General features: G+C 45.4%; 1 protein-coding gene across 2 annotated transcripts in view; it reads left to right on the top strand.

Annotated features, from left to right (window-relative positions):
* The window catches only part of LOC147027167 (CUB and sushi domain-containing protein 3-like), a 1,179,270-nt gene that overhangs the window by 336,756 nt on the left and 814,662 nt on the right, over positions 1–27,852 (top strand). For both annotated transcript variants that reach the window (XM_085883358.1, XM_085883360.1), the window contains exons 4-7: positions 3,385–3,579; positions 8,679–8,889; positions 9,008–9,120; positions 10,301–10,378. In XM_085883358.1, the coding sequence (XP_085739484.1) occupies positions 3,385–3,579; positions 8,679–8,889; positions 9,008–9,120; positions 10,301–10,378 (597 nt within the window). The remainder of the gene's footprint in view (positions 1–3,384; positions 3,580–8,678; positions 8,890–9,007; positions 9,121–10,300; positions 10,379–27,852) is intronic.

The following is a 27,852-nucleotide window of genomic DNA, read 5'->3' as shown; positions in this document are numbered from 1 at the left end:
ATCACGTACTTTTGACACAGTCTGGCACCCTGCCCTGATCACCAAACTCTCTTCCCATGGTATCCAAGGCCATCTCCACTCATGGCTCGCAGACTTCCTCTCCTGTCGCAGTCAACGTGTGGCCATAAATGGAGTTCTTTCATCCCCTCTTCCTGTCCAGGCTGGAGTTCCTCAAGGTAGCGTTCTGGGCCCTGTTCTTTTACTGGTTTTCATCAATGATCTCTCCGACTCTCTGGAAAATCCTCTATATCTCTTTGCTGATGACTCCACCCTCTGCTGCACCATCTGTCATCCCTCAGACCAGCAAGCAGCAGCTTCTTCACTCACTGCAGATCTGGATAAAATCACAAACTGGTCCAACACGTGGAACATGTCTTTCAATCCAGACAAATCTCACACTCTCACAATGTCTCTTTGAAAGGACCGTTTCGAAAACCCACCCCATCCACTTTCTCAACAATCCTCCAGAAGAAGTCTTTTCTTTCAAGCTTCTGGGTCTCACTATCTGCCATGACCTTTCCTGGGAAAGTCACATTTCCAACCTCGCCTCCAAAGCCAGTCGCCGACTGGGAAATTCTCCATCCTGCAAAGTCCTTCCTCAGCCCTCTTGAGCTACTGACCACTTACAAAGCTTTTGTCCGCAGCCTGATGGAGAACTGCTCTCCCCTCTGGGCTGGTGCTCCTGCCTCCCACCTTTCTCGGCTTCACGCTGTCGAAACCAGGGCATTTAGGATCATCGGCATCTCCCGCAATGAAGCTGAGTCTTTGGGCCTCTCACTCAATCACCGCAGGTTTGTCGGTGGTCTTTCTGTCTTCTACCGTCTCCTCTCCAGCCTTGCCCCCCTGCTCTCTCTGCAATTTGTCCCCACCACATTTCCACAGGGCCCTCAAGGTCCGCCAACAACCCCCTTCTGGTAAAACTACCAAAATCACGAATCACTGCTCATCTTCACTCTTTCATTCCTCTTTTTTCCCGCCTTTGGAATAAACTCCCTCACTCTATTCTTTCCCATTCTTCCCTCCAGGCTTTCAAAACAGCTGTTCACCACCACCTCTTATCATCCCCCATCCAAAATCCTCGATCTTTTCTACCCCCGATAATCCATCCAAGCCCACTTCCTTCAATTCCCCTGCTTTCCTTCCTGAAAGTCCCTGTAATGTCCATCTTCTCTTCCCCATGTTCCCCGTCCCATCCCTCTCCCTTCCACAGATCTTATGTCTGTTCCCCACTGTTTTGTCCCTCCCACTCCCGCCCCTCTTGTCTCATGCCCCCTTGCTGTGCGTTGTGTGTTAGCTCTCATACGAGCCTCGACAAGGTATAAAAAAAAAATTGGTTGAAACGTTATTTTCCACCTCCATCCGAGGCGGACACCTTGGATTTATGCAAATTATCGGAGTTCCCCAAGGTTGCCACTCTGGCAACCAAGCTAAATTTTTTCTATCGACCCATGCGAGTACGAAACCATCAATAAACAATACACTTCTCGCAACAACAAGGTACTCAACCTGGCAACTGTACTATTTCCTTCTACCGCCGAAAATGTTCACAATCGAAGAACTTTCTTCACTGTTGAAAGTTATAAAAGCTCGTGGAATTCATAAAAGTGATGGACATTCAAGTTTCCAATTTGAGATTTGGCCGAATTTTTTTGACAAAAATACGAAATGGTTTATTTTATTTTATTTCTTTGTTGGGTCAAAATTGTATCATTGGAATAATGAACTCAAGATTTACCTTTTATTCATTATTTATTTTGTTGTTTTATTATTATTATTGTTGTTGTTATTTTCCTATGCCTGGTGTTGGCTTGATGGTTAGGGTGGTGGGCTTGGGATCCTCAGATCCAGGGTTCAAATCCCCCTCGACTGTTTAATTAATTCCAGATGGGGTTGACTCTGCCTGTCATCCTTCTGAGGTCGGCAAAATGAGTGCCAGCTTGCTCGTATCCCATGTCGGAGTGGCGACCCGTCCAGGATTGTACCCAATAGCCAAGAAGACTGCCGAGGCAGCACCAATGCTCTGCACAGATTATGGTCCCAATGGATGGATGGATGTTATTTCCTGAAAATGAGGTAAAGTTTGCCCGTTACAACTTTATACGACTCGAAAAAGAACTTCATAAAGATTTGTGCTCTGTGGAAAAGTGAGTCCACAATAATGGATGGATCAGCAATAATGGATCAGCACAACATTGATTAAAGTATACTAACCACTGTGGGAAGCAAGGAGAAGCTGACATTCTGGCCCTTATTCGAAGCAAATGAGGGAGATGGGGGTAGACGTTAGGGTTGATAGAGGGAAGGAGTGAGTCAGAGGTGCACACATTAGAATAGGGTCAGGAGTCGGGGAGCTTTTGTGGGGTGAGAAAGAGTCATTTTGAAGGGAGTGTCAGGGTTCAGTGGTTAAAAGTGAGGGGACTGGGATAAAAGTTTAAAAAAACAACCGGGAAACAAGTTGACTCTGTCATGTCCAAAGAATTCTGTGGTGCGACTGTCAAACTGGTCGAAAATCTTGCTATAATTCACCGTCTGTCCGTCTGTCTGTTCCCAGGTACCGCAAAAACGGCTGAACCGATCGCAACCATTTTTTGGTTGTGTAATCCTGGGACCCCTTGGAGTAAAATAGGTATAAATATAATAACGTGATCCCCTTGACGGCTCCCGTAGGGAGCGGGTGCTTCTCGTGTATTTGATTTGTGAATGAAATCGATGAAATAATAATTGCATAGCTGGAACCCATTTTTGGTACACAAGGTGCATGGCAATGCCATTCGTCTTCTCGTAGAATTGATTCGAAAATGATAAGCAGTTGAGTGTAAGGACCAATTTGACGAGGCAGAGAAGAGTTTCTGTGCTTGGTTCCTTGGTTGTCCAGAGATCGAAGAAGTGTTTGAGCGCCCAAAGATCATCCTCATGAGGGATGTCATCGTTTTCGGGATTTGATGTCCATCGTGAATATCAATTTATTTGAGGGAAACCTGAACTGTTCAAAGATTCTAAGTGCATCTTTGCTGTCCTTGATGGAGGAGGGTAGATATTGGAAGAGAGTGGTCATGTTCATATCAAGATGTTTGGAGATTAGTTCGGTGTAGCTGCTTCAAGTGGAGATGATAGAGCAACCCGGATTAGTAAATGTGTGATTTTCTTGGAGTGATGATGAGTAGGTTGGAAGCATTTGGTGGAGATCCTGTTTGGAAATCAAATCTTTGATTATCTCTCAGTCCATCCACTATTCTTCCTGTCCACGGATGCAGTTCGGCACGAGACTTCATGAGCAAACCTAGTTCTTCATTCTACTTTGAGTAAACAATATTCTCAGCATTTTGTACCATGCGATGATGTAACCTTTTGGGTCGTCTTTATAAGTAATGTTTTCTTTTTCAGTGCTGAGAAAGGGTTTGTGTGGACATCCTGATCTTCCTCCACATGCTGAGCTTCATGTTGACGACTTTAAAGTGGGTGCCCAGGCATCCTACACCTGCAAATCCGGTTATACCTTGCAAGGCCATTCTGTCCTTCATTGTGTCACCATTGCAAATGAAGACGCAGGATGGGATTACCCAGCACCACACTGCAAAGGTAGGTCATGCCTCCTCCACAACGCTCAACCATCAAATGTGTATCATGCTGTTGTTTATAATGAAGCTGTCAGGTGAAAATGATTGGAATTCATAAGAGATTTGTGCTCATTTTTCTCCGATTCCAGGAAGGTCTTTTGTGTTGTGCTTCTGTCAGGGTAATTGGACTCCATTTGTAATAGCTTGAGATCATTGTCTTACCTGTTCACCTCAAATATATATGTATTTAAATGAGCAATGGTTTCTTATGATTGGAAGCAAATCAGTTTAAGTGCCTCGAGTCAGCAAATTCACTCTTCTTTATGCAATCGATGTCGTTAACCATTAAACTGAATATCTCTCTCAATTATCTTGAAGTATTGTACCAGACATGGTGGTGTAATGGTTAGAGCATCCACTTTGACTCAAGGAGGTCAGTGGTTCAAACCCCAGACAACTCACACCAAACACTTTAAACGAGAAAGATGTCATGCATAGCATGATACTTGCAAGAAAAACCATAAAACAAATTTGACCGTAAAAATAATTGGTGGTTGAATTAAATGACCAAATACACAAATTCAAATTTCAAGGCAATGAGATCAGATGAAAATTGTCAATTTTTAGAAATGTGGCCCATGTCAACTCGTTGACCTTTCGGCCGATGTTGATCTCAAAAATACTTGTTCATTGAATTCATTGTCCTGAAATGCAAATCCTCTTCAAATTTCAAGTTGATGGAATGAAAATTGAGGATTTTAGAAAGTTCACTTAAGTTGCTGACCTTTGGCCTGTGTTGACTTTTTCATCGATGTTGACATCAAAAATAATTGGTGGTTAAATGAAACGACCAAATATGCAAATCCTCTTAAAATTTCAAGTCAATCAGATGAAAATTGACAATTTTAGAAATTCGGCCGATGTTGACCTCAAAAATAATTAGTGGTTGAATTCAGTGACCTGGGATGTGAATCCTCTTCAAATTTAAAGCCAATCAGATGAAAATTGAGGATTTTAGAAATATGACATTGTTGTTGACCTTTGGTCTATGTTGACCTTTTGACCTCAAAACAAAAGGTTTCTTTGCTTATGACGAACTCTACCAGATGTTGAAGTTTCAAGAAGATTGGTTTAAAATTGTGACCTGTCGGCAATTGACAAACAGACAAACAGACAGAACTAGGACACTTGGTAGAGAGCAAACCACCAGGCTGATGAGTTCACGTTTTGTATCCCACTGATAGGCTGATCTGGATTCGGACCTGAACTAAAATTTAATCACATTGTTCTTGTCACCGAACCAACTCACCCACCAAGTTTTGTCCGAATCCGTCCGCAACTTTTTTGAGATATCGTGCTGTGTATGTCGTTTTAGCCCCATCACCCAATGGTGAAGAATCACTTAAAAAATTCTCGGATCCGGATCTGGATACTGATCTTCAACAAAATCGATTGACTTCTTCCTTGTTACCTACCCAACCTGCCCACCAAGTTTTGTCCGAATCTGTCCACAACCTTTTGAGATATCGTGTTATATGTTGTTTTAGCCCCATCACCCAATGGTGAAGAATCGCTTGAAAAAAAATTCTTGGATCCGCATTCGGATCTTCACCAAAATCAAATCAATTCTTCCTTGTTACATACACAACCTGTGCACCAAGTTTTGTCCGAGTCCCCCCCCCCCCACAACGTTTTGAGATGTCATGCTATCTTATTTTTGACCCAATCTCTCAATGGTGAAGAATCACTTCAAAAATGATCGGATCCTGATCCGGATTCGGATCTTCACCAAAATTTAATGATTTCATCCTTGTCACACTCCCAAGCTCTCCACAAAATTTCGTCCAAATCCGTCCACAATATTTTTGAGATATTTTGTTCCAAAACAAACAGATAGACAGACGGGGATGAAAACAGCCTGCATCCACCTTCAGTGGTGGAGTTAATAATGCACAAGACCAACCGATATACTTGAAAAATCTTCCATTTTCGTAAATAAAAAAGGTTCGTGATGCTTCCTTCCTTGATGCTCAGCATTAAAAAGGATAAAATAGGGACAAAAACGCTGGGAAGGCAATGGCAAACCACCTAGTATAACCCATGCCAACAAACTGCTTTGGCAGCACCAATTCTCTGGTAAGAGTCTGGTAGATCGAATGAAATTGATTCGAGTATTACCGATATCAGGTGTGATGGTGGTCGTCTCATGAGGCCACTGTGCTGGTAATCCCAAAGCTCTGAATTCAAACCTCGCTGAAGGTAGATGCATCAAGAGTTTTGATTCTAAAATTCCTGAATCATGAGTTTGTCTCAAGACGTTACCCAGGATCCTATTGGATTATCAGAAAAAAAAAAACATCCTCGTTTATTAATGATCAGGGAGGTAGTCGTCTGTTTGCTCTGTGTGGTGTGGTTTGCATATGATGCAACTCCACACTTTGTATTCTTGTATAATGCCCTCAGAGCAGTTTGGTGTGGGCAGATACATGTTGTGAATGACCATAACAAAGTTATAGTTACTTTCTCCACTGAAGGTGAATGGAGGTTATGTTTTTTCACCCTGATGTCTGTGTGTGTGTCTGTGAGCAGAATTTCTCAAAAAGTTATGGACAGATTTGGGCAAAACTTGGTGAACAGGTTTGGGGAGTGACAAGGACGAATTGGTGTGATTTTGGTGAATATCCAGATCTGGATTTGGACTCGAAATTTTTTTAAGTGATTCTTCACCACTAAGAGATCGGACCAAAATGATATATCGCATGATATCTCAAAAGGTTGTGGGGGGGGGGGGGGAACTCGGACAAAACTTGGTGGATGAGTTGGTTAGGTGACGAGACCAAGCCGACTCGATTTTGGTTCAGGTCTTGACGTAAACTATTCAGCCTGGCAGAGGTATGCACTCTTCCGAGTGTCGTTCTTTTGTATATCTGTTGTTTTTGTACATAATAGAATCCATGTTCCAGCATTTTCTGAATAATATGGGGTAATTTTTAACTTTTCAATGATGATATTGTTACGGGTTTCCGGTGATCACGGGGTTCATGAGAGGTTTGCTCAGACCCGCCACTTGACCGCCGACATTGAAGCCACAAGCCACGGATAACTCCATGGCTCAAGGGGTTTCTAAGCCACCGCGGATGCTGGTGAGGCAATTAAATCCAGCAGGGCCCTCGCGCCCACAATCGTGTTATCTTACTCTTTGATTGAATTACTCTAACTGGGGAACCGCACTCTCGACTCGACACTCTGTCTACTTGTTACGTACGGCTGAGAGAAACCGTGCGTGGGATTCAGCTACCTGATTGAGCAAATTGATGGGGGTACAACGTCCCATCTATTTAGTGTGTATGCAAAATTGAACCAATGAAGGAAGACAACCAGGCAGGTTTGGAAAGTCTACATTCCAGATTCATGGAAAAGCACGTGTTTACAGACAACAATAATCACAAGGCAAAGACACAGGAGAAAAGTAATTACCATTCACACGTAAAAGCCCCTTAAACAATCTTACTTGTCAACAAAACCCAAGACAAGTATGCCGCAATCATCCGTGGAAGGTGGAGAGGAAGAAGATCGAGGCATTACGAGGCATTCGGTGTGGCCTCGTTCTTACCCTACCAAAACAGGCGTGCTTGTGCAGATCCCAAAATGGAGGGAAGGGAAGGAAGGAAGGTGATGTGTGGTTGTTACATGTAAGGAGAGGTGTAGCGTACGTGGCATAAGCTTCGAGGAAATGGTGTGAGGTGCAAATCAGTGCCTCACCTACTTGGTGATGGAAGTCAATCATTATTGGCTCTTTGTGTGTCTCGTGTAGATGAATTAGGCGTTCTGAGAGAAAGAAAGAAAAGATTGTGTTAATCAGTATGGAGCTACTGCTGTGCACCAAGGACTTCCTGGCATCATTTGTTCTTGGGCCTCACCCCGTGCTCATCTCGCCCCAGTGCATCTCAGGCCAGTCATTCACAGCTCATTTACGGCCAGCACAGCTTGTCTCAGGCCAGTCATTCACAGCTCATTTACGGGCAGCACAGCTTGTCTCAGGCCAGCACAGATATTCTCAAGCCTGCAGAGCTTTGTCACATGAACAGGCAGGTAGCTTTCCTCCAATGAGATCCCCAGCACACACGAACAGCAGCAGTGAACAGCTCCATTGCTTTGATTTTATCTCTCCCCAGGCCAGGCGTAGCCTCCAGGGAGCAAAGTTAACGCGAGCCCCCTATGACCCTGCACGATACTATGCTCCAGGTGGCAAGGCTTGCCATTACAATCTCTGATCCCACGTGGGATGTCCTCATTGGCTCACACTCATCAACCCTCCAAGGAATAGACTGCAGTGATGTTGCAGTGGAGGGTTTCTGGAACAATTGAATGCGGTGGCACTGCAGCTATGTTTCATTTTAGTGCTGCTATTGATTTGTAATGTGTGTTGTGTGGCTTGTTATGTTGCATGTCCAAGTTTTGCTGAAGGAGAGGTGCTGGGGGAAGGAAGAATAGGGCAGGGGGATTCAAATGGGTTTGAAGATGGAAGGGGTGGTAATGGATTTAAACGAGGAACGGTTCGGTAACCAGTATGGGCTCGAGAGGTGATGGGTGAAGGATTTTAGCGAAGTACGGGGAATGAGGTTCTGGAGCGAAAGGGCAAGGAATTGGGATGGATGGAGGGATGAATGAGTGTATTGATGGATTGAAAGTGGGATTCCCATATCAAACTTCCTTGATGGAAAGCAACCAGAAGTTTTGAACTCGTTCTGTCCAGGAGTTCAAGAGTGCATATAAGTTGAACAAACTCACAGACAAACACACAAACAGGCAAACACTTCTCAAATTATAGCATGATAAAGCAGTGGATGTTTTTTCATTATTTATTTGATTAACAATCTGATTAATATAAACATTGTGTCATGTGTGTCCATTAAGTGAATTGAAGCTTAAGCATATCAGGTCAAATTGTCTCCTCATGTGACGTCATCTTCAAACAGCACAAGCATGATGAGTCAAATGGTTACAATGAGCGATTGCAATATCATACAGAGTAACCTTCATCATCCTCGGAGTCTAACTTTCCATGTACATTGTATTCTCGCATGTCTTTTCTTGACATCGAGTTATTTGCTCTGGCAGAGGAAGGAGCTTGTGGTGGAACACTGGGTGGACCCAGTGGCTCAATTCGGAGCCCAAACTATCCAGCTAACTACGACAATGGTGTTGATTGTACCTGGCTGCTTCTGGGCTCGGAGTCCGAAGATCTGGTTTCTCTAATCTTTGAAGATTTTGATCTTGAGAAGGGCTACGACCTTTTGGAGGTCACCGGCTCTGAGGCAACAGCACAAAGGTGTGTTCATGTAATGAAAGCTCTTTGGATCCAGGTTTCGCTAAAATCAGACAATATCACATCTTTGACATTAACGTATTTGTTGTAAAGAAACAGAACCTTTCTTGTGATATTTCAGGCTGACTGGCTCCCAAGTGCCTCCACCGATTGTGAGCAGCAGGAATTGGCTTCGGATGCATTTTTCTTCTGATGGCAACCACTCACGGAAGGGATTCAGTGCACACTATATTGGTACAACAGCCCTTGCTTCATGCCTCATTACCTGTAACTCTTTGCCTTGTTTTGCAACTCCTGACTTCAGGCTCAAATCTCAATACAAATGCCATTTTTATGATCACTCTTGCAGTGCTTTGTAATTGTGATGTGCTTTCAGGCACACAATCGCTTCTTGGTATTTAAACAGCCAACATGTGTAATGCAGTGCACTATCAAGAGAAGAGGTTTCCCGATTTGCTCACACAGGCAAGACAGATTTGTTAAACTAAACTTGGTAAACATGATTGCTGATTTTTCTTTGAGGCCTGATTATTGTACTGCGTATACACTACAGAAGGCACCTGTTGATGATGCAGAAATATGATCTATCTTCGCTACACATTGATACCTATGCCTGGTGTTGGCTTAATGGTGAGGGTGGTGGGCTCGGGATCCTCGGATCCTGAGTTCAAATTCCACTCGGCTGTTGAATTAATACCAGGTGGGGTTAACTCGGCCTGTCATCCTTCCGAGGTCAGCAAAACGAGTGCCAGAATGCTGGTGTCCTGTGTCAGAGTGGCGACCCGTCCAGGATTGTGCCCAATAGCAAAGGAGACTGCTTAAGCAGCACCAACGCTCTGCACAGAGCATGGTCCCAATCTCCTCCAAACAAGGAAGCTGCATGTACCGTTTTAAAGTCTTTAATATAACTCTGGCCAGGGTTTGAACAACGGATTTCCCAGATGAAGAAATGATTCTCGAACTATGATGCCAACAAGTCCGGTAAACCTTGGGAGAGATCCGTAATTCTCTCTCGGCAAAGGATGTTGACATTGTGAAGAGTTGAGATTCCATTTTACTAATTTGCATGGTGACATATTGTAGTCTAGTATGTTCAAATCCAAGCTCACACGTTGCGGTTTGTGATGCCGAAGGTTTGTGAGGATGGGGTTTGTGATGCCAAAGTGCGTATGTCAAGCAAATGTACGAGTAACAATGTGTATAGTGTTTGTACCTTGGATTGAGGGCCAAGATATGTACTTGGTAAAATACAAGGGACACTTGTCTGCATCCTGGCAAAATCAGCTTTGCCACCAAGCTTGCATAATGCATGACATCACATAACATGAAAAGTGCTTTCAGCTAATGCTAACACTTGCACAAGTCAATGCATTATCATGTGTGCGTGTGTGTTTTCTTTTATTGCCATCCACAGTGAAGAAGGCAAAAGATTTAAAGTCGAAAACAGTGAAGTTCTATCTGGGCAAAGACTCTGGCCAAAAGTACTTGCCATGTGAGTACCATGTTATGAGCTTTTGGTGCTGCTTGCAAGTTCATTACTTTCAAATGTCGTTGTGACTCGGTCTGAAATGTGTTGTCCCCTTTTCCCGTTATATTGCAAAGAACACTGACACAAAGTTGTTATCAAAGAATTGTGAACGACAAAGCGTTCTACTTCACTGGAAGACCGTAAAATTAAGCTCGGTTTAATTGATGGAGGAAAGCAATGTTCACGCATGCATTATTATGGAGACTTTATAACTGAAAGTCACCTTGTTCAGGTAAATGTCAGCAGAGAAATGATAAAGTGATGGTCATGCTTGGGAAGATTGATTGTTCCGTACAGAATATTTGAGATTTTATGTTGGTGTCGAGTTCATTTTCGTGCATGAAGTCATCCTACCTTGTAGTTATATTTTTATATCTGTACCAAGATGTTCTGCAATGCAGTGATCGGAGCAACACGGACGAGCTCGTTCGTATTTTTACAATGCGTACAATCTATTCCGTGAGTCTTTAAATGTGACGGGAGTAGAAACGGAATGCGAATCTGAGAAAATGAAGGTACTGGTGATAGCTGGATTGAGTGGAGAAATTTTGATGTTCACCTGTTCCATGATAGAAGCCTTGCATCCCGCAAACACACACGTACGCATACACCCGATGAGGTTTGTGATTTCAGGCCTATCCATCCAGGAAGTTTGATGGCCAACAGGATATTTTACACACTCAGTGTGGGATGTTTGGCTCCAGGAAACGGTCCCAAAGAGACAGAAACGAGCTTGGAAAGACAGCCAGCAGGAAAGGAAATTTATGTATGGGTGAGCGGGTGATGCCTCCCTACTGTGTTGCCAGGAATACAGCATCACTAATGGATTGGCCACTTTGCCATCCTGGATAACTGGCTATTCTGCCATTTGCTCTTCAGCCGACACAGTCATTGGGCCTGGTGCCAAACAATGATCAAGGCATTGGGAGATGTCCTTTCTCAACGTCTCCAATGGTGCATCGTTTTCCTCTTAAATAATGACTAACAAACTGTTTCTTACAATATCACACTGCTGGCATTAAGTGCAATGGAAACCTTAAATAAAAAAACAGCAAATCTAACAGCTACACGTAACTGTCATAGCCTCCAAATGAAAAAGTAAATAATGCTTGAGACAAACATGATCATTGGTTTCACTAAAACAATCGATATTTACGAACAAAAAACGTTTGTTAAATCGGATTAAATTGTGAATGATGTACAACTACAATTTGGGATTCCACTGTCTCGTCCACTGTTCTTCATTGCAAGGCCCGCAAACCACTGGCGGCACCTGGTGGCCTAAAGTGTGGCCCCTTATGTACGGCCGAGAATACACAGATGTGAAAACACCCCGGCATGATCTGCCATAAATGCTATCAAATTGACCCAGTGGTTTCAAATGAGTGTTCCAGCATGAAGCATAAAAGTAACATAACTACATCAGCAGATGTTGGTACATAAACAATTATGCTTGCAGCCCAGTTAACCACAACAAAGAGGAGTCCATGGGGGCAGGGCCTAATAGCAGCCATTACGGAGTCTTGCAGGTGGTGTGGCGACTCTCACACTGATGCCTTATCGGCAAAAGTGCCCCCCTCTAAAAAAATGGTGAAGACCACTGGTCTCATGAAATTGCACTGAGAAGGGCAAAAAATAAATAATTAAATAAACTTTGATACATTTTACCGATGGTAGTGGGCCAAAGACTGCACTAAAAATTTTTTTTGGGATTGATTGAGTTTTTTCACATTTAGTTTTAAAGGTGGTCAAGTCAAAAATAGTGTTGCTCTAACATATGTCAATTGAAAACTTTTTCAAGTCTATTATTGTTAGATCCTCGTGGAGGATCTTTGTCTTCCTCACGTTGTTGTTCTTGTGGACTTTTTTGTTTCACAGCCTACAGTTTTCATCGAAACTTTCTGAAAGTTGGCGTATATATGTAAAAAATACCCCGCGCAGACAGTAACCATCTCCGATTTTGAAAATTCCTCCTAGAAAAAAAAAGGTTATGACGTCAAAATATCTCCACAAATGGAAATCACCTAAAAATTATCCCCGAAACTAGGCAAGCTTTTTGAATTCTGTTTGCGGGAATCGAACAGGGCATTAGCAGAGATGAATTACCGCACATATGATACTTCACTATGACGACATATCAATTTTTATGACGTCATTCCTATTTTTTGACATTTTTTGTTTCAAACCCAGAGTTTTCATCGTTTCTTCGTGAAACTTGCCATGTATATGCAGAAAGCCCACGCGCAGGTAGTAACCATCTCCGATTTTGGAAATTCTTCCGAGAAAAAAGTTGACGTCATAATATCGCCTAGACCATTATCTCCGAAACTAGGCAAGCTGTTTGAATTTTGTTTGCGGGAATCAAGCTGGGCATTAGCACAGATATAATTTATCGCAAACCTGATACATCACAATGACGTCATATTCGTTTTTATGACACCATCATTAAGAGGACGAGGATCTTAGCTCATTCGAGCTTGTTGTAGTATATCTCGGGAGCCACGTTGACACAAATTTCCATCATTTCAGATTCATTCCATCTCATCTTCAGTAATCCCTTCTTTCTGCCCTTGGTGCACTGAATCTTGTGGTGAGGCAGTTGCTTTGAAACAAAGTTCCTTCTCTGCCTGGAAGGAAAACCCGACCGCAGGCAATCTCAGATCATTCCGCAAAGCCCACAAAGAGTGTCTACTTTCAGGAGAGCCAGAAAACAACATCTGTCCAACCTCAAGATTGAACTTTCAAACTTGTTTCCCTCATCCAAAACCTGGTGGTGCCTTGTAAAGTCGGTCTCTGGTGTATGCTCCCCCTCCATCCCTTCCCTCACTTCAAGGCACCACGGCTCATCCCGCTCGTGAGATTGCCGAATGCCTCAATTCTGTGTTTGTTTCCAAATCTTGTGTCCCCAACTTATGTATCCATTTTACCCAGTCACACAAAACAGCTCCTGGCCTCTGTGTCTTTTGCACCTGAGAAGGTGTAGAAGTTTCTGGAAATCCTTGACTGATTTTGCAACTGGACCAGGTGCCATCAGCTCACGTGTCTTGAAAACTTGCTCTGCTGCTCTTGCGTATCTCTTTCTGTTCCTTTCACTTTATCATTTGCCCGAGGTCATATTCCATCTACTTGGAAATCCGACATCACTGCTTTACATAAACAAGGTGCAAAAACGAATTTTCTTCTCTACAGACCTATCAGCTTACTTCCAATCATCAGCAAGGTCCTAGAATCCATCATTGCAGTCGACATGAAATCCTTCCTTCTCATGGCCTCATCTTAGATAATGAATTTGGATTCAGACCTGGTCACTCTACTTTGAAAATGTTGATTCTACTCTCCCAGCAATGGATGAAGACCCTCATTGTCAGTTCAGGGACATTTCTCTCCACATATCTCAAGCTTTTGATAGTCTGGCATCCTGCCTTGAGCTCCAAACTCTTTGCCTTTGACATCCAAGGCCAACTCCACTCATGGCTTCCTGATTTCCTCCACTCTTGTAGCCAATGTGTGGCTCTGGCTCTCAATGGAATCCTTTAATCCCCTCTCCCAGTTAAGGCTGGAGTGCCCCAAGTGTTCTTGCCCCCGTTCTAATTCCTAATCGTCATCAACGATCTCTGCATGACTCGGATCCGATTTTGAAATCCACAACAAATCAGCGTCCAACAAATCTGAAATCAGAAATCCATAACGTGTGTGTGTGTGTGTACGTACGTACACACATTCCACTATATTAGATAAGGCAATTCTCTGTATGTGCAGTACACGTGAAAATCATAGAAAAAAAAAACTAAAAACAAAACAGGGCTGGCCCAAATTCCAAGAAAGTCTGCATATGTGTTGGTATGGCAAAAGCTCAAATGGTAAAAACATTATGCCATGGGAAGACACGTTGAGGCTCAAATGACAAAAACGCTAAAAAAAGAAAGAAAAGAAAACCTCGTCTTGTGCAGCTCAGGGCTAATAAGAAGGTGGGTTCCTGAGGCTAATAAGCATGGCTCGGCTCACAAGGGCCATTTGTAGTTGCTATGACTTTGCCCTTTGACATTTTGATTAAATTATTAATTATTATTTACCATATTCTCATCGTAAAGGTTTGTTGAAAATTTGATGACAAAAGCTCAAGGTAAAAACGTTGTGGGCTGAAAAAGCGCGCGCGCACACACACACACACACACACACACACACACACACACACACACACACACACACACACACACACACACACACACACACACACACACACACACACACATACACACACACACACACACACACACACACACATACACACACACACACACACACACACACACACACACACACACACACACACACACACGTAGTACCCCGTCAACTGCTATATGCACAGAACTGGTGGACTTTACATGAGCAGCTAATATGAAGTGTTGTGGTAACTCATCCATCACATTTACCAATCAAATCTAATTGATCATTCAGAACCAGGTGTTCCTCGTCATCAGTCATTAATGTCAGGTGTTCCTTTCTCCACATCCATAAAGCTGAAAGCCCACTTTTCATGCTGCAGAATACATATCTCGCAAGATTAACTGTTCGCTTCAAGCAAAATGGTTACAATTTCAGAAGTTCAGCATAGAATTGTGTTTCTTTATGAATAAGGAAAAACACCGAGTGAAATAATTCGCATCACTCAATTTTCAATGTGTGGTGTCCTGTGCACAATCAACAAGTTCAGAGAATCATAATCTGTAATTGAACAAGAATGAGCGCACTGTGGTCACAACCTGCGACACAAAATTAATTTTTTTCACCTCCTCTGTCCATTCAATTCCCTCATCCTTTCTGTTGAACAGCTCAGCTTGCATTGTCCTATTTGTCTTCTTAAACTTGTGCTGTCTCTGTCCCATGTGAATGAATAAGATTGGATTGAGCCATGTCTCTCTTGTGTTCCCATGTGAATGAATATATTTCGATAAAGCCGTGTCTGTCCTATGTTCCCATGTGAATGAATACATTTATAAAGAGACGTGTCTGTCCCATGTTCTCATGTGAATGAATAAGTTTAGATAGAGCCATGTCTGTCCGTGTTCCCATGTGAATGAATAAGATTGGATAGAGCTGTGTCTCTCCTGTGTTCTCATGTGAATGAATACATTTAGATGGAGCCATGTCTGTCCTATGTTTTCATATGAATGAATTTGTTCAGATAGAGCCATATCTGTCCCATGTTCTCATGTAAATGAATAAGTTTAGATAGAGCCATGTCTGTCTCATGTTCTCATATGAATAAGTTTAGATAGAACCATGTCTGTCCCATGTTCTCATATGAATAAGTTTAGATAGAGCCATGTCTGTCCCATGTTCCCATGTGAATGAATATGTTTAGACAGAGCCGTATCTGTCCCATGTTCCCATGTGAATGAATATGTTTAGACAGAGCCGTATCTGTCCCGTGTTCCCATGTGAATGAATAAGTTTAGAGAGCCAGATCTGTCCCATGTTCTCATATGAATAAGTTTAGATAGAGCCATGTCTGTCCCATGTTCTCATATGAATAAGTTTAGATAGAGCCATGTCTGTCCCATGTTCTCATATGAATAAGTTTAGATAGAGCCATGTCTGTCCCATGTTCCCATGTGAATGAATATGTTTAGACAGAGCCGTATCTGTCCCATGTTCCCATGTGAATGAATATGTTTAGACAGAGCCGTATCTGTCCCGTGTTCCCATGTGAATGAATAAGTTTAGAGAGCCAGATCTGTCCCATGTTCTCATATGAATAAGTTTAGATAGAGCCATGTCTGTCCCATGTTCTCATATGAATAAGTTTAGATAGAGCCATGTCTGTCCCATGTTCTCATATGAATAAGTTTAGATAGAGCCATGTCTGTCCCATGTTCCCATGTGAATGAATATGTTTAGACAGAGCCGTATCTGTCCCGTGTTCCCATGTGGATGAATAAGATTAGTCAGATAAGATTATAAATTATTTTGAACAGGGGATTTACTTTATGTATGTTGCCTCAGTTTTGTGGTGTGTGTGGGTGTGTGTGTGTGTGTGTGTGTGTGTGTGTGTGTGTGTGTGTGTGTGTGTGTGTGTGTGTGTGTGTGTGTGTGTGTGTGTGTGTGTGTCCCCGTGTGTCCCCGTGTCCGTGTCCATCCCTCTCTTCCTCTCAATCTCTCTGTCTTCCGCCCTCATGCTCTCTCTGTTGTAATCAACCTTATGCTCATAAAAAAAACTATACGTGGTCATTCGAGGTATGGGACTTCACCATTAAGCGCAAGTGAATTGGCTTTAAAAATCCTGAAACGGGGCGATTGGGAAACGCACATTTAAAGCACTCTTAAGAGATGAAAGCACGATAAGGAAACACATGTTTAATCCACTACTAACAGATTAGCCCGACACCTCTCATGCGTGACAGCCTCCATCACGGTCATATCAGAATGAGCTGATTTGTCACAAGGTCACAGATTGTTTAACCCCAATATGGGGCAGTTCAAAAATTACGCAAAACTATGTTTTTAGGCAGCTGTGTACGGGCTTGATTAAACCTTACTAATAATTTTTATTCAACACATGATTAGATATTTTGGGGTCCCTCATCATGATTAACACGAAACCCAAACCTGGACAGTGTATAACCAGCAGAGGCCTACAGGCCGAATGTGTTCGGCCCATCAGAAAACCATGATGGCAGCCATATCATTTTGTCTGGGTGCTATTATGGGTGGAGTCGAGCAAGAGATGTGGGTATGGCCCAGCAGCTGTCTGAACAATGGGTACACATTTCAAAAATCGACCACCACCAACAACAGCAGCAATGCGGAGCTTTTATAGACCTGTGATATCCAGGACTGGAAGACCCAAAAAGCTGTCCAACAAGGATGAGCAATAATTTAAAAAATATTATCCTTGAGGAATAAAGAGAAGATGAGCATTTAATTGACAACAGAACTGGCAGAAGACTCGGGTATCGTTGTCCCTCCATCGACAACCCGAAGATCACTTTTGAAATCAGGATTTATAGGATCTGTTGCAACAAGAAAAGGGAACAAGACGAACAAGCTAAAATATACACAAGCACACAGAAATTGGATTATGGAACAAAGGCCAAGGGTATCTTTGGACAGATGAGTCAAATCTTCAGTTATTTGGATGCCTTCAAAGATAGCAGTTAAGATGACGATAAACTGAAACTTGTAAGGGCCTTACTTGAAGTCAACAATTAAGCATGGAGGACATTGAATTCAAGTTTAGGGGTGCATATCCTCAAGAGCTGTTGGAAAATTGCTGAAAATTGATGAGATATTGACTGCAGCAAGGAACAAACAAATTTTAATTCACCATGCTGTCCCCAGTGGTGTAAAATTTATTGGTCCAAACTTCATCTTACAGAAAGATAATGGTCCAAAACACTCAGCTGGGATAATTAAATTTATTATCAAAAGCAGAGGTAGCGGGAGTCCTTCAACGCATAGAATGGCCCACTCAAAGCCCAGATCTCAATATCACTGAATCTGTGTGGGAGTATTTGGAGAAATAAAATGTAAAAAAAGAATCCCAGAAACTGAGATTATCTTTGCAAGGTCTTGGGAGAAGCAATGTGGACACCATTCCGCATGAGTTACGTTGAATATTTGAAAATGTCCCTCAAATAATGTCAATGATTTTGAAGGAAAAGGATGCGCATACTCTCTCTTCATTTATATCAAGGTATATTGTACACCGCTCCTTCCCATTTCCATATCCAGGCGATGCATGACGCCATCGCCGGGTGCTGAAGGGAGGAAGTACTCAGTTTTTCCTACATTTGTTTCTTTGTTTTCATGTTTGTTTTCTTGTTTGTCCTGGTGATATCTTAGCCATCCTTTGAGTTCGGAAGCTGAAATTTGGGGACAAAAGTGAAGATGCACTTTGGTAAAACAATTTTTTAAATTTTTTTGAAAAATCACTTCATTAATTACTTAATTATTATTGGATTCGCTATATATGCTAGATATCCCTTATTGTCGGGTTTTCCGTCTGTCTGTCTGACTGTGTGTGTATGTGTGTCTGTAACGTGAGGCTCCACAGCACGAACCAGCGAACCGATTTCGATAAAACTTTGCCAACAGGTGCCATATGGGGTGGGAATGTGTGTGCTTGAATTTCGTTGCCTAGCAACCACCCGTGCTGTGCAGCGGCCGAAAAACCGCGTACAGTATTTTCAATACTTGTCCTTCAGTTTTGAACGTAGAGAAACGAGACTTCGGAATTAAACACTTCGAGATATTTAGAAAATTTTACTCGAGCCGATTTTTGATTGTTTTATTTTTCAAATGGTAGTTCTTCAAAAATCGGGTGTCGATTTACCGTCATTTTTTATGAGTGGCTGAGGAAAGTGGGCGGAGCTTAGGGAAAGTGGCCGTGGTTGATGAAAAGTGAGAGTGGCGAAGGAAAGTGGGAGTGGCGTAGGAAAGTGGGAGTGGCATAGGGAAGTGGGCGTGGCTTATGGAAAGTGGGCGTGGCTTATGAAAAATATTGTGTGGCTCAGGAGGTGGTCAAACAAGAGCATTGAGAGAAGTTTATCGGGTTTTCCGTGTGTGTGTGTGTGTGTGTGTGTGTGTGTGTGTGTGTGTGTGTGTGTGTGTGTCTGCAATGCGATGCTCCACAGCACAAACCAGCAAACCGATTGTTTTTCAAATGGTAGTCCTTCAAAAATAGGGTGTCTATTTACCATCATTTTTTATGAGGAGTGCCAGTTGGCAAAATACGCAATAGGAAAAATCTTGACAGGCAGAGTCACAATTGGATGTGAACCAGTATGTCTTGGCAATGAATCTTCGCCGGTGGATCGGTCAGAATGAAAAGCATCGTATCCAGCGCTTCGATCCGAGCGAATCCCTCGTCGCCTACCAGCTTGTCAATATATTAATGACTTATTTATTTTGTTTCTCATCTGGGCAATATCTCAGACACCTTTTGAGCGAGAAAGCTGACATTTGAACATGACAGTGACCAAATGATTTGGCTATGAAGGGTAATTTTTATTTTTTGATTAATCAATTCATCGATTAATTATACATTTTTCAAAGAATTAGTTAATTTTCGACAGGTTACAGTTTCGGATGAAATGGTGTTGGTTTTGGGATGCGATGAGCCAATTGATTAAGAAAATAATTATTTTATGATTATTATTTATTTATTTTACTCATGCAATTAATCAATCAATTATTGTACACCGCTCCCTCCCAATTCTGTCTCCATGTGCTGCACGGCAGCATCGCTGGGCACTGAATGTGCCCCAGCAATGTTGCGTACTGGAGGATGTGTTATTTACTTATTTGGCATGGGGGCGGTGTACTTTGAATGTATCGCAACTTATTTTCTATCCTTCTTTCTTGTTTGTTCCGCCAATATCTCAGCCATCCTTTGATCGAGGAAGCTGGAATTTTGGGACAAAAGTGAAGATATGCTTTGGCAAAAATGCCACTTTGTATTTTTAATATAATAATTAATTAATTACTGAATTATTATCGATCAATTACTATTATCGAACAATCAAATGATCATCACAACAACAAAAAAAACAAAACAAAACAAGGCCTGTGTAATGAACATCCTTCTGTGTGGAAGTGAAACAAGGAAAACTTCCAGAAAAGGGATTAAACAGCTTTCACCTGCAGTGTTTATGCCACATCCTGGAATCAAACAGCTCGACAAAGTTGCAGGGGTCCTTCAGAAGGCAAATATACCAATCATGACAGCCGAAATGAAACAGAGATGATTGCAATGGCTGGGACCCTTCAGCAGGATGGCAGATGGATGCACACCCAAAGACATTCTCCATGGGGAACTATCAGAAGGAAGATAAACGTTGGATGTCCCAAGCTATGCTTCAAAGACTTGTGCAAGTGTGACATTCAGGTACTTGTTTATAAACCCTGAGGATTGGGAAGAACAAGCCAGTGAACAGGACAAGTGGCATCACCGAATCCTTTGAGATATCAAGGATCATGACACCAACTTGTTGCAACAACTTGAAGAGAAGTGACCTCGCAGAAAGGAAGGAGCCATCGAGCTCCCAGATTGTGACAACTTCACATGCAATTCCTGCTTCAGAAAGTGCAAGTCTTGGATTGGACGATTCAGTCGCAGGAGGCATTGCAAACTTGCATCATCTTGAGCTGCGAAATCACCCTCTCCCATTGATTAAATGATGCCATCGATATAAGTAAAGAAATAAATGAATATACATATATATATTTATATATATATATATATATATATATATATATATATATATATATATATATATATATATATATATATATATATATATATATATATATATATATATATATATATATATATATATATATATATATATATATATATATATATATATATATATATATATATATATATATATATATATATATATATATCTGTTGTAGCGGACTCTGTTTGACAGTGTTGGTTCTGCTGAAGTAGTTTCTTGGACAAGAATACATACAGGGCAGTTTGCCATCCATCTTCCAGCCAGGAATAGTAAGTGTAGGAATTTATAATTTGTTGGATGATAACTCACCTGATAACTTTGTGCCGGTGAAAACTCGCCCACCTTTCTTTCACGAAGGACACCATGAGATCTTTAACGTCCACAAACTAATGTCGGAAGATGCGACTCCAATTTAATGTCCATCCGATGGATGGCACACACACTGATGAATCACCTTCCCTGTGAGATACCAGGATGACACTTTATGGCTTGGTCGAATCCAAGGCAGACAGCTTCGAGGCAAATGTGCATGGCTCACGGCCATCCTACGATGTATGTATGTATATATTTTATAGTTTATTTTGATATATATATATATATATATATATATATATATATATATATATATATATATATATATATATATATTGTTGCGGATTCGCGCCCGCCGGCGTGCTGACGGCCACGTAACTCGAATCGCGGCACGTCGCCCACCGGACGGACAATCCAGTCGTGACCCTCTCGGACTAACGCCGGGAACCAGTCACGGGTGGACCTTTCGGTCTCACCGCGATCGAGCCAATCAGCCCCCGCGTGGGATAGGGTTGCTCGCCGAATTCGACCTACCTAAGTACCCACGCGGAGGGTAGACCGGGCGATCGCACCTCGCCGCAGGTCGACTTTGGACACGGGCCACTTAAGCGACCCATTCCGTACTATCAGAATAACCGAGCGGTGTTATCGTCGACCTCGACGGTTCGATTAATTATCGGGCGTATTCAGCCCACTACCAACCCTTTACGTGACGCAAGATGGGGATTCAATGGAGGAAAAGACGAAGCGAAGCGGGAGAACAGTTCAATAATAAAGCACATTTATTCGCGGCACACGGGAAGCACACATATTCAATTCCACCAAAAGCACACAGAAAAGACACAATGCAATTTACACAAAAAGCAAATGTAAAAGCGAAACACAATGCAGAGGTAATACCGACTACCGAGCACACGGCAACACTTATACAATTCTACTTCACAGACGGCGCCGACAACACATACCCAAAACCAAGGAAAGAATACCCTCAAGGATGAGGCGGGCCTGAGGCCGAGACCGGGTCGCGCCTACCCGTCTGGTGATGAGACGCGGAGCGGCGATGGCGCCTCACTCCGAGGGCCTCGCGGACAGTGTCTGGCAGGGGGTGGGAAAGGGGCCCCCTTGGTCGCACTATCTCAGCGCGGGGGGAAACAGGAGGGGGTTGCTGATGCTCGGGGTATAGAGGATCTTTATTATCCCTGGTGTGCGTCTCCACCTCGGCCAGGTCGCGCTGTCGGCCTCCCTCGGGCGTGCAGCTCCCGGCACCGACGCGAGCACGCCCTCGTCTGGTGTCGCCGCCTTTCCACAGCTCCGTCCCCTCCGTTCCGCACACGACGAGCAGCTCCACCGCCCGCGAAGTCTTGACCCTCTGCTTCCGACTCTCCACCTCTCCGCCTCTGGACTCTCCGACTCTCGACTCTCTTCCTCTCCCCGTTGGACTCCCTGGACTGACGAACACGGTCCTTTTATCCCCCCGTAGCTTCGCCTTTGACCCCCTCCCTTTGACCTTTCACCTCGCTCCCCATTGGCCCGAGAAAAAGTGGGCGTGAAGGCTTTTTGATCCACAAATTTGCATATATCGATCGTCCTGGAGGCGGGGCCAATTCGCCCCTCGCTCACCGATTGGACGGCAAAAAGTGGGCGTGTGTCGTTTTTGATCCGTTTTTGAAGCACAAAATCCATGATTTTGTACACGCTGTTCGACGCGCGCTCTGCACGAGTCCAACACCGGTACCCACAGCGGGGCAAGAACGGTGGCGATGCTACGGTTGCGAGGTGTGACGTGAAGGTCGTGGCGGTTGTGGTGAAGCGGCGTTGTGGTTGGTGGTCGATGTTGTGGTTGGTGGTGGTAACAATGGCGGTTGGTCCAAAATAAAGATAGTAAAAGAAAAACGGCTATCCTGAAGAGTCGCAGCACGCATAAATGACATGTATTCCCACTAGACAACGGGTTTGGGCCTAACTACACATATACTTGCCGAGATACCTCACCTAAGGGACCTGAATGGTGGTTTGCGAATTTGGTAACCACAACACTACCCCCTTCCCTTTTTACAGACTCGTCCCGAGTCGTCAAATTTTCGTGTGCCATCATGTGTAGTTTTCCCCTAGTACATTTTACCTACGGATCCCTGAGTGCGACATTCATGGTATTCGTGTCCCCAAAATAAATAACCTGAGGGCTGCGTAACTACCTAAACAAACTCACTCACACGGACGACTTAAATAAAATTGCCGGCGCTGAGACAAACATGCCGGGGGCGCACTCATATTTACAGTATATCTTAACCTTAACTTACAAATTTTACACTAAACCATGGCCCAGGATCATTGAACTCTGCAAAGAAAAGCACTTAGCAGGGAGCCAGGCTGCCCACATGCAGTCTCTGGCTCAAACAATGCAGGTGACAGGGAACGTGGCTGGCTGCTCACACGCAGTCCAAGGCCTTCCCTTTTGAACTGAACGCAGTGAACCACAACGGTGCATGGGCTGCACAAACGCAGTCTCCGTGCCAGCTCAAGTAGCACACGCAATGAGCACAACGAATGGATGCATGAACACAAACACGGTGCACGGGCCGCCACTGCAGGCCCGTGTTGTAGCTGCCAACAGGGCAGTTCTTGCAGCTTGCAAACTGTTGCCTTGCGGATCCTGGCGCACATGGAAATGAACAGGGGGGGGGGGCAAAGCAAAAATTGAACGGGGCTGGTGAACCTGGGCAGTGGGCATGGCATGGCAAAGGTGAGCAGGCAAACACAGCCCGCAGAAGAAGGCCGCTGCAGGCAAACACAGCCGGCAGATGAACTGGCCGGCACAGGCCTTGAAGAAAAACAGCCAGCAGATGAACTGGCCGGCACAGGCCTTGAAGCAACACACGGCCAGCTGATGAAGTTGGCCGGCCTCCGCCTTGAAGCAAAACACGGCCAGCCGATGAAGTTGGCCAGCCTTTGCCGTTCAATGGAGGTTGGTGGAGGGAGTGCGGTGGTGCTGGCCACTTGGAAGGCGGGCTCGGACCTACCTACCTGTCTCCCTCCCACCTATCGCCTTTGCCTGTCACTGTACATACCCACTCCCTTAATTTGTCAAACCCCAATTTAGCCCCAACTTATTTTTTTGTTGTTTTTATTTTTACTTCCCCACTATAAATCGTCCCCTAACCCCCTTTATCGTCCTTGTTCGGCCAACCTATCCTGTCACCTAGCCTACTCCCAACCCCTACGTTCCCTTCCCGGAGGGGCACAAGGGAGAGCTAGCGTCCTGTGTCGAGGCCCAACTCAAGCCTCCGAATGGCCTCCCCAGAGTTCGGCGATCTAACCCAAAGTGGGTCCAGCGGCCCACAACGAGAGCGAGGGGATGGATGGTGCGGAGGGGTGCACTCCTAATCTACCCTAACCATTTAACTGCTAAACTACCCCGGGGCTTTCAACAAGCGCCTCTCGCTTAAACTATTGGTTCTAACAACCCAGATTCCCGTCGCCTGTGTTGGTGTCCTTACAATTTCGGGCCTCGCCCCCCAATTTTCTCTCCGTGCCCTCACACGGTCTCCTGGCTGGGACACGTGGCTCCCTTTGGCAGGCACGACCCTCTGCCGAATCTCCCGCTATGGCACCCCCGGGCACTACACTGCCTCCGAGCCTACCAGCTCCCTAACACCGGGGAGTGCCCCCCATGGCACCTCCCCTGAAACGCACACGTGGCAGGCCGGCCTCCCGGGCCCCTTTCCGAGGGTCACCCGTGCCCACAACACTGCCCACGCGGCTAATGGCGCCCCGGGCCCCCGCACCAAGCAGCCGCATCCGTGCCCACTACTCTATCCCGGCCCCCCATGGGCCCATGGCCTACCGCGGCCGACTAGCCTGGTGCCCGGGGTACCCACTCAGCGATACTCACCTTTCGCAGCCACGCTCCCAAGCCCGTCAACAGGGCTCCTGCACCCCTCCAAATGGGTCTCGAGCCTACTTTCCCACCAACAACAAAACGACCTCCATTTTTCAATTTGACTAACCCAGCTAACTCACTTTACTCTGACCCCGGGGTCCCTTGGGCGGGAGTCACTCCTCCCCCAAATCACTCATCGCACCATGCATTCCCCATTCACTCCATACACACAGACCCGCTGGCCTCACTCACTCACCATGTACTCACCTCACAACTCTTCAGCACACTCAACGCTGAACTCTGCCATCCTCCTAACTACATCCCCTAACTAACTCGTGCTCCCACGTCATCCCTTAAACTACAGCACGTTCCTTTTAACACTACGTAGCGAAGCTACGTCCCCTCTACACATCCACAAGTCTGTCACTGTCTCCAAATAATCCCATTAATCAATTGCCTAACCTAAATCTGGCTACAATCCCTCTACCTAATCCATTCCACGGACTCCATGAGGACTTACCCCTGCCCCATGAAGTCGGTCTAGCTAAGCTAACCCTTCCCCCTAACTAGTTTCCATTCTGTGCCCCGGTAAGGGGGTCTTTCACCCCTTGCCCAGGAATCCTTTGCACCCGAAAGTGAGGCTTGCTTTTTTTTTTTTCATGCGCAGCACCTGCGCGGCAACTCAGAGCTCGCGCACTTTGCACCTGCCCGTGACGTCATGCAGCTGCACGTGTACCTCGTCCCTCCTTGGACGGTACCATCCGGCAGAGATACCCCTCCTGCCGGATTCCAACCACACGTGCAGCCATGACGTCACCGTGCGCAAAAAAAAAACACAAGCCCCACGTCTCGAGGGGTTCCCCACGCGAACACATGTGCTTTGCCCGTTGGAGCTTAACACACACGATCGCGTGGAGAACCCGTCCGGTCCAAATCCATTTACCTGCCTAAACTTTGTCCGTCCGCGGGATCGGCAAATCCACCGCGTGCGTTTCCGGACCGGGACTTCACTCTCGCAAGCGAGCACGTGGTGGTCTCGTGCGTTGCACAGCACGAACCGCGTGCTCACTGCTGGGTGAACCCGGCACGGTCCCCGAAACAACTACAGCCGCCACTCGGCTTTCTCTCTTCTCATGTCGCCGTCTCCGTCTCCATTCCACACACGCATACCTGCGTGTTACGACGCACACAGTCCACACCATCACATTCACACCGGGAGACGCGGCTGCGTGCTCCCGCATGCCAACCGACATCTCCCTCACATACCGCTCTCTCACACACACGGTCTCCCTTGCACACAGCGACCTTGCACACGGCCGTTCACTCACGCGTGCGGGGGCACTCACCCGCGGTGCCTCACTCGCACTCCGTGCCTCATCCACACACGCGGGGGCACTCAACCGCGGTGCCTCATCCACACTCCGTGCCTCATCCACACACGCGAGGGCACTCACCCGCGGTGCCTCATTCACACACACGGCGACACTCACACACGGTGCCTCTTCCACACACGGCGTGCTGGGAAGCACGCACTCCGGCACCATCGCCACCACACCACTCACACACGGGGTCGCTTCCACACACGGGGACGCACTCACGCCTTGCACCACACACACAGGGACAACTACACTGGGGATTCGTGTCCCCACAAGGGTCTCCGGGGCCTCTATACCCCCCAAGCTCTCCGTGCACCCGTCCACAGCACTCGTCCCCTCAACCTCGCAAAGCACGACCGAACTCACCTGGTCGTGACTCGCCTCAAGGGGGCATACTCCCTCCCCTCGTTCCTGGAGGAGGTCATCCAGGTGCTCGCACTGGGTCTCTACCCAGTCCGCCAGCTCACCCCCATTATCCTCCACTACCTCTGTGTGTGTGTGTGCGTCACTTACCCCGTCTTCCTCGTGTAGTCTTTCCTCTATTTTTTCTATCTCCCGTGTCTCTGCCAACTCTTCACCCTTTACCTCCCTTGTCTCAACTATTATTTCCGTTGTCGTCATTTCGTGTCTCGTCTCACACGTTTTGGTCTCCCCATTTAATTTTTCCCTTTCGGTCACCGTCGATTCCTCTGTCACGACCCTCGCCGAACACGCCCCCCGAATTATTTTTTTACCCGCCTCCACCGCGGGCCTGTCAGGCGTTGCACCCCCTTCCAGCTCGTTTGCTCCCACACGTGGAGTCGCCATTTTGAGCTCCCTGCTAACGGCCTTCATGCCCGCCTGCAGGCATCGGCCCATGTTCTGCGTCTCCCCCCGGAGCTTTTTCGTTTCTTCCTTCATGTTTGTTTCCATTCCGTTTATTTGCTTGTTCATTTCGTTTTTCATTTCATTTGTATTTGTATCCATCTTTTCGTTCATGCCTTTCATTTCGTTTGTATTTGTATCTATCGTCGTTTTCACTTCATTCATTTGCTTGTTCATGTCTTTCATTTCGTTTTTTATTTCATTTGTCATTGCCGCCAGCATGGCGCATAGCTGGGCCACGTCGGGTGCGCTTGAGTGAGCCGTTTCGGCAGGGGTTGGGGAAGGGTCTTGGTGGAGAGGGGGGGGGGGAGGTGTCATACATCGCGGCCGCTGCCGCACCCACCTCAGGCCCTGGGTTCAGTTGGGCGAGTCCGTGTTCCTGCACAATCAACATTTCCTGCTCGGGGATTCCATCCTGGACCATGGATCCTACACATTCTACATCCATTTCTAATACCCCCGGCTCCCGCTCGCCTTGAGACGCCATCTTGCTTCTCGTGAAGGGTTAATTTGCTCGCTCGTAATTTGGAGGGAATCGGGGGTCGCTTCTCTCACCCCTGGACCGATTCCCGTGAATTTAGCCGGAGACAGGAGAGCCCGTTTTCCTGTTCTCCGATACCAGTGCCGCGAGGAGGGCGATGAATTTGTATCCCACTCCTGACACCAGTGTTGCGGATTCGCGCCCGCCGGCGTGCTGACGGCCACGTAACTCGAATTGCGGCACGTCGCCCACCGGACGGACAATCTAGTCGTGACCCTCTC

Source organism: Eptatretus burgeri, chromosome 5 (genome assembly GCF_056783735.1).
Source record: "Eptatretus burgeri isolate ZD-2024b chromosome 5, Ebu_testis_v1, whole genome shotgun sequence".
Classification (NCBI taxonomy): domain Eukaryota; kingdom Metazoa; phylum Chordata; class Myxini; order Myxiniformes; family Myxinidae; genus Eptatretus; species Eptatretus burgeri.
This window is presented reverse-complemented; position numbering and strand designations above follow the sequence as displayed.